The sequence below is a fragment of the Cicer arietinum genome, chromosome 1 (genome assembly GCF_000331145.2).
Source record: "Cicer arietinum cultivar CDC Frontier isolate Library 1 chromosome 1, Cicar.CDCFrontier_v2.0, whole genome shotgun sequence".
Taxonomy (NCBI): Eukaryota; Viridiplantae; Streptophyta; class Magnoliopsida; order Fabales; family Fabaceae; genus Cicer; species Cicer arietinum.
Window position 1 is genome coordinate 42,488,682 of NC_021160.2, and position 8,259 is coordinate 42,496,940.

An 8,259-nucleotide genomic window follows, 5' to 3' on the forward strand; every position below is an offset into this window, starting at 1 on the left:
AGTTTGGTATGACCAAAAAAAATTAAATGTTAAGTTTGACTCATTATAGATTTATTTTAACAAAAAAAATTATCTTCTTTTTATATTTTCATAGCACCTCTCAATATTCTAATTTTTCCTCTCTAGATTCACCAATTCAAACACTAGTTATATACTAACCGGATATCACAACGAGTCCAATTAAATAAATTATTTCGAGAAGTAAATTTTTTATCAATGGTAAATTCTTTAACAAAATCAAGATGTTCAACATCTGATTTGGCAATGTTCAATTGTAAATCAATTAAAGGGTTCTTCATAAATTAAATGATATCCTGGTCATGAGAAAAATAATCTGGTACATACCATCTTGATTGGCCAATTAGACCTCTTAATGTATGTTCGAAATATTCGATCGAAATGAAATTAGTACAATGAGAACCGATAAGGAATTTAGACTATAGAGTCTTGTCCGAGGATTGTGGGTTGTATTTTGTTACATAAGTTTAACTTTCTCTACAAAAATTAAATGAATATTTAAATTATATTACTTTATTTTAACGATTGATATTACTTATTTTAAAGATTAAAAGAAATCAAACACTTTTTACTTCATATATGTTTATTTAAAAATCTTCAAACAATTTAGAGATCTATAAACAAACCAAATTTTATTTATTTATTTACCAACTCTGTTTAATATCATTTTTTTAACAGGTAACTCTTCCGTTTTGTTTTTTACAGTTTCATTGTCTAAATTATAATATTTTTTTTATGTAAAAAAAAATTAATATCTCTTTTTAATATTATTATCCTCTTTCGTTGCTTGAGTTTTGGGCCAACTAGTAGTTGGGCCCAACAAAAAAGTTAAAATTGTAGTAATAATAATTCTCTAAACCCTGAATCGTTTTCCAAGCGAAGGTAGTAAGTAGTAGCTACCTTTAAACCCTAATTTTTCTCTTCTTCTTTCTGTTAACATCTTCAAAGCTTGAACCTATTCTCATGGCGGCAGAAACCGAAACCGAAAACGCCCACTCAAACACAGAGACAGTAACAAAAGCTGTTGATTCTCTTCTCAAATGGCGAACGTCCCGATTAGAAACCGAAAAACCTAAACTCTTCGACCAAGACGAAGAATTCGTCTACCTCGTACTAACCCTAAAGAAGATTCCACAAAATGGCCGCGTTAACCCTCACAAGGTACCAATCCCTCATTCTCTTCTCTCTGAATCTTCCGAACTCTGTCTCATCATCGACGACAGAGCCAACAAGCCAGAACGTATAACCAAAGACGATGCTCAGAAGAAGATTAAATCGGAATTGATTCCTATCTCGAAAGTTCTCAAGCTTTCGAAACTCGCTTCTGATTACCGCCCGTTTGAGGCGAAGCGAAAGCTCTGCAACTCCTATGATTTATTCTTTGCTGAAAAGACCATTGTACCATTGCTGCCACGTCTGCTTGGGAAGCAGTTTTTTAAGAAGAGGAAGGTTCCGGTGCAGATTGATTTGCAGAAGAAGAATTGGAAGGAGCAGGTTGAAAAGGCTTGTTCTTCTGCTTTGATGTTTTTGAGGACTGGTACTTGTAGTGTTCTTAGGGTTGCTAAGTTGAGTATGGAGAGGGATGAGATTGTTGAAAATGTGGTTGCTGCGATGGACGGTGTTGTTGAGGTTTTTCCTAAGAAGTGGGGTGTTGTTAGGTCTTTTCATGTTAAGCTGTTGGATTCTGTTTCATTGCCTGTTTATCAGTCTGTTCCTGATGTTAGGTTGAAAATTGAGGGTGTTAAGGATGTGGAGGAAGCTTTGGAGAAGAGCGAGAAGAAGAAGGTTCGTGATGGGAAAAAAGGTGGGAAGAAGGGTGCGGCAAAAGGGAGGATTCATGAAATTAAGTATATGGATGGAATGAGTGAGGATGGAATGAGTGAGGGTCATGATGATGTTGATGGTGATGTTGATAGTGATGATGTTGTTGTTGGTGGTGGTGATAAGGTTGATGATGAGAATGGTGAAATTGAGAGTGGAGGATTGGTTAATAAGAAGAGAAAGAAAGGTGTTAAAGGGAAGAAAGGAGGGGATTCTAGTGAATTGGGAAGTGTGAAATCATTGAAGGATTCTGCTAAGCGGAAGAAGAAATTATCAGTTGAGGATGAGGGTTCAGACAAGAAGAAGAAGAAAGTGTCGGCTGTGAAAGCTAAAGAAGAAGGTTTGGTCAATACGAGTGGAAAGAAGGAGGGGTCGGCCAAGAAGAAGAAAGAGGTGTTGGCTGTGAAAGCTGCCGAAGGAGATTTGATTAAGAAGGGTGAAAAGAAATTACCGGTGAAGGATGAGGGTTCGAACAAGAAGGAGAAAAAGGTGTTGGCTGTGAAATCTCCAAAAGAAGGTTTGATCAAGAAGGGTGAAAAGAGGTTATCGGCCAAGGATGAGGGTTCGGACAAGAAGAAGAAAAAGACAGGAAGGTCAGAGCGAAGGTAAAAGCTAAGAAAAGTAAGAAGGCCTAATGAGCTAACTGCTGATGCTGAAGAGTTTTTGTTGTTACAATATATTGCTTGATGTGGCTCTTTGCAATCAAGTGTTGTTTTGCTTGATGAGTTCACTGGCAGATTTTGTTTTCTGGGAATTTTATTATGCTGCTTATTTGTTGTGTTTTGTTATTTAGTAATTTAAATTTACTCTGTTTAAGCTTAAGAGTTGTTCTCCATAGAGATAAAAACAAAATATTTTTTCTCATTTTTCATTTAGGAGTGATATGAAAGTTTTCAAGGGAATTATTGGAGAATGCCAGCAACAATACATCACATTAAATTTATTAATTTCCCTGCTTCTTTGTTGCATACCTGTTCTTCTAAAACTTGTGTTAAGTGTTGTTATGCTCTTTCAGTTTCAGTTTTTCATTTCTTGAATTATAAGATTATAGGAATGCTAACTTGCTGTAATTTTTGTGCTCTAACTGTTAGCAGTTCAGGTAATTGAATTAGACAGCAATAGGGGTAGAAAGTTTGTGTATTCAAAATCAATATCGGTTCCAAAACATGTGATATAATTCATTTAATTGGGATATAGTAGGAGTAGAAAGTCTTATGTGTTTTAACTCTTAAGTCGGTCTTGAATTCAAAACTTTTGATATCAAATAATTATATATTAAGAGTAGATAGGTTTGCTTAGAGGATGATGGTGTGTACTGAGGTCTAAGTTCCTCTATAGTCTAGAGGATGATAGTGTTATCAAATTGTGGCCATAGTGATATGGCACAGCAGATATTCTGCACCATCTGCCATAGGCCGCAATGCTTATTATATCAACTTCATAGGCCACAAACATGTTTAAATGGTGGATTTTTGGCTCGTTGCCATAATCTGCATCCGCAATTGATAACACTAGTTGGCTATCTATTTCCAACTTCCCTACTATGCTTCGACAATCGTCTTTAATGTTAACCTTCCCTTTGCACTTCCTTTCAAATTCAAATTACCAGTAAAAGCTGCAGCCATCTGAAAAGGATTACACACGCCGGCTATTTGATTCTAACCTCACTAATTGTCTTAGATTTGTCTATAAGCTTAATCTTCCCTTATTTCCATTCAAACTATTATTGAAAAATGCTTCTGTGTATTTTTTCTGTACTTGTTATAATTAGCTATTTGAATAGGTAACGCATTCTGAAATTTAAGCAATACAACGTGATGTATGCTTCAATGGCATTGATAATCAAGTTGCTGCTGATTTACAGGTGCAATTCTTCTATAACTGTTGGAACTCTTTAAAAAACATTTAGCATGGTTGCTCTTTTAGTCAATGAGATAATATTAAACCTTTTCTCTGTTTCACTTTCTTTTGTTACTCACATACAGTTTAACTAATATAGTTCATCAATTTCTTCTTATCCTTGAATGATGATGCTGTTATCTATCAACTTGTGTTATTTTCACTATTATTACAAGTGATGACCAATACTAATCGTTCTGCAAGTTTCACTTTATCAATATTTCAAAATACTTTTTTTTTTCTCTATCAAACGTTTCTTAGTTCTTAGAGCATCTACAGCGGTGAACTCAATATGGGTTCTTTAGATGGGGTCCACTGTGCCACATCATCTTGAAGCAATTCACTCATTTTCTACTCCAACGGTGAACTCAACATGATTCAAGTTCTACTATGCCACATCACCCTAAATCAACTCATTCATTTTTTACTGTTTAACTTTTAAAAAATTATATTATATTCCATTACTTTAATTTATACATTAATATTTAATTTTATTATAACTTAAAATATCAATTTAAATAGAAAAATAAATAAAAAAAGTACGTTAATAAAAACTTTAATAAACTTCTGTAACAAAAATTGTGAAAAAAAAGTATGAGTAACAAATTGTTTCTATTAATGAGCTAACAATCGTAATTAAAGGAGAAAAAAAGGCTAACGATGGTATATTAACTAAAAAAAAGCTAATAGTTACAAAATTATTATTATTTAATAAATTAAAAAGAAGTTAACAGCTATAAATTAATAAAAAATGATAAATTTATTATTATTAATAAATTAATAAAAGGTAGCGGTTATAATTATATTATTATTAAATTATGAAAGTAGATAGAAAAACAAAAAGGTAACTGCTATGAAGCACCGTTCCTTCCTGACAGTACCGTGATGACATGTTGGCACAAGTCCAACGGTGAACCCACAACAAACTGGAAGTTAAGTAATTACACGCTGGCGGACGAACTCATTTTCACTCCCGTTGTAGATGCTCTTAGTTAAGTCCTTCTGTTAATCTCCGTGATGTGGCATGTTAACTGCCACCTTAATGTCAAATTAGTCTCTTCTACTGATTTCAATTGCTCTGGTATTACATAATTAATTAATGAATCTGTTCTACATAGATTTAATTTTTTATCCATATATTCCAAATGAGATATTATTTCCAAGGCTAAGTGGAACTATCCTCAATTTTGTCGTGTAGCAACGATGAGATTATTTAATTTTGTAATTTGTAACTATCCTAGTACAAAATAAGACGTGACCAAGTATCTTAATGTATTCTGAATATTCTGGATTGTGTTGCTATGTGTCACTAGGTATATTCCTTTTAAACCTCATCTCAATCTGTTTCACTAACTGAGAATCCTACAAGATTTTTGACCAGTGATTCTCATCTTATATTTAGTGACTCATCATCTATTACTCACATCCTTTATTTGGATGCTGCAATATTCAGTCAAATTTGTGTTTGCATGTTCATTACCAACACCACTTCTTGCTATTGTCTTTTTCTTTTCTTCTTCCGATTTTTAAAATTTGAGTTGTGATTAATCGTCTAATTCAACCTTATAAAACTAACTCTTAGAACTATTTTGAGTGTTTTAACCATATGTGGTCCAATAAATTTCAAATAAACTCTAATACTATCCTAAAATTTGGACTAAATCTAATCCAATTTTACAAAACCAACATTTAAGATAAGATAATATGTACAAACCATCTTCTAGATTAATCACCAAATCTTCATAACTAATCTCCAATTAGAAGCATTAACCACCCCAAACGCTATGCACCACTTCTTGTTATTGTTAATATTTGTGTTTAAGTGCTAATCAACTAATTAGGAAATACTGTCTCCGATATTTTTATAAGAGACTTAAAATTTAGTCAGCAAAAATAAATCTATCTAATTTATGATCAAATTTTACCTCAAGTGTGTTTAAAAAAAAATATGTTATGAGCCATTTTTGGTATTAATCAAGCTCACTTTCAAAAAAAGCCGTATTTGTATAGTTGATGATGAGAGTAACATTTTTGTTTGTGAATAGAATAGTGGTTATAATATTGAAAACAGTGTTTTTAGCTATTCATGAACCAAACCTTTTTCTCAATTGTGGGGGGCTTAATTCCACGTGCCATTTTGTTAAAACAAATTTGTCGTTTTACTCATTTAGTGAATGTTCTTTCCTTCCAATTTTGATGTTGATACTATGCAAAATGACATGAAATGTTGCCATCAACAAAAAGAAGAATGAATGGAACTATTGTATATGTGAGATGCATGAGAAAATACTAAAAATCAATTCCTTTGTGGTTTAAGATAGGCATAACATCACACTCTTTTGAGTTTTTAGTCAAATTTTCATCATTTTCTTTTTTAAGTTTGAATGGAAAGTAAACTTTATTGTATGTTACAAAAATAATGTGTTTTTCAAAACTCTAACTTGAGATATTGGATTTAGACATAGACCATGATCTTATCATATCTATATAAGATAATTATGCACCTTTGTTATTTAAATTCGGAGTAAGAATTATGTTACTGAATCAAGTAGTTAATAAATTTAATTAAAGTGAAATTAATTGGAATATTGAATTTAATATTTTATTAAAATAATTTTTTATTAAACTTTACTTACTTTTTAATTTAATTCTGAATTACTAGAACTATTTTATTTGAAAATACGAGAACAAATGCAGACAAAAATTGTATTTCACTACCTTTAATGAAAAAATTATTTCAGGTTAGCTACACAAATACTGCATTGATTGTAGATCACTATGAAATCAAAATTCATAATTATAAGGAGTTTAGTTTGTCTCATACTGTTGCATCTGTCACATTCCAAAATCTTGATCTACTTAAACTTAGATTCTTTTGGCTCAAAATCATGATGCTTTTGTATTGGATGGCTGTTTATCATTGACTTAACTTTCTTATTTCTTAATATTGCTATTTTTTCTTTACACTTGTGCAATGTTGCAGGGACTTTTACTAGTTTACCTCAAAAGTTGAACAAATAATATTTGAACTGGTGGTCTCACTTTAGTTATTCCCTTAACATATATGAAAATTTACGGTAATACTGTGGACTAATTCTTAAAAATCATTTAAAATTTAAACAATATCATATATTATCTTGTGGATCTTGTAGTTTTTTTTTCACGATTGAGACGACACTATTTAATCATTTTTAGTTCAACAAAAATAGAAAGAAAAAAAAAACAAATATATGTAGATCGAATAACACCGAGTAGTTATTTGACTAAATTATAAGAATAAGAAAGACTATAAACTTCTGCTTCCAAAAATCATAATATTAAAATTTTGAATAACTTTTAAATATCAATTTACAATATATCAAATTGGTGCACTACACAACCTTTCCCGTATAATCCATTTTCTCATTAGAGAATCATTTATGCATGCTACTTTATATACTTGTGTGACTTTAAGTAGTGGTAGAGCAATCTTAGAATAACAATATTAATATTATAATGTTGAAATTGGTTCATATTTTTTCATATGGATTTGCTTCACTCATACATCCACACTTTAAAAAAAATAAAATAAAGTCATGACATGCTTTCTTTGACAGAACAATTCCATTTTGATAACACTGAAATGCAAATGGTGGGGCTGTTAAGAAAAGACATTGATGTCTAGTTTGTCCAAGTAATGTTAAAAACTTAGTTGAGACATTGGTTTAATTTCTCTTTTCAAAGTTTTCAGATAATTTTTAAGACATTGTTCTATATGAAGCATGTTAAGTTCGCGAGTAAGAAAATTTAATAATACATACAAATTATACTTTTTAATAGAGGTTTTTTCGATCTCTTGTGAAAAATAAATCTCAAATCCTAAATCTCGATTATGCATCGTCTAACACATTATATATGTGTACATCGATCATCCAAAATAATTTGTCCACTATAGCAATGAATGCACAACTACCTAATTTTGGATCTTCACATTGAATAGTCACACAAAAAATCCTTTCAATCTGTTTCAAGTTCAATCCAACACTTTAGAAACAATTAGTGCTTGACCAAGAATATTGCAATATTATATTCGTAGAAGAGATAAATTTTAATTAATTACTATTTTTTTTTATAGAGTTTAATTTTCATGCATTAAAAGTGTAAAAAAATTTACATAATTAGTAAATTATGATCAATTATATATGTAATTTTAAAAATAATTACGATTAAAATTGAATTTTATTAACAATTTAACGATTTGATAATTAATTTTTAGATTAAAAATATATATAAATTAAATTCCTTTTATGATTATTTTAAATCATTCGGACAAAAAGTTTGTTCAAGATAATTAATTTTGTAATCAAAATGTATGAGTTTGTTACTATATAGTCCAATTTAACTAAAATGTTTGCATAGTTATTTAAACACATATAGTACTTTTTCTTTTATGCAACACGAACACATATATATAGTACTGTTGTGTAGAACATTAAATGAAGCAACAACATGAACACTGTGCACTAATAAATGTTTGTAGGA

At 30.6% G+C, this 8,259-nt stretch overlaps 1 protein-coding gene across 1 annotated transcript; it reads left to right on the plus strand.

Moving 5' to 3' along the window:
• The first annotated feature begins 880 nt into the window (after positions 1-880).
• Positions 881-2,807, plus strand: LOC101503895 (uncharacterized). Its single transcript, XM_004488785.4, has one exon. The coding sequence runs from the start codon at positions 982-984 to the stop codon at positions 2,446-2,448; it is 1,467 nt and encodes a 488-aa protein (XP_004488842.1). The 5' UTR covers positions 881-981; the 3' UTR covers positions 2,449-2,807.
• Positions 2,808-8,259: the final 5,452 nt, after the last annotated feature.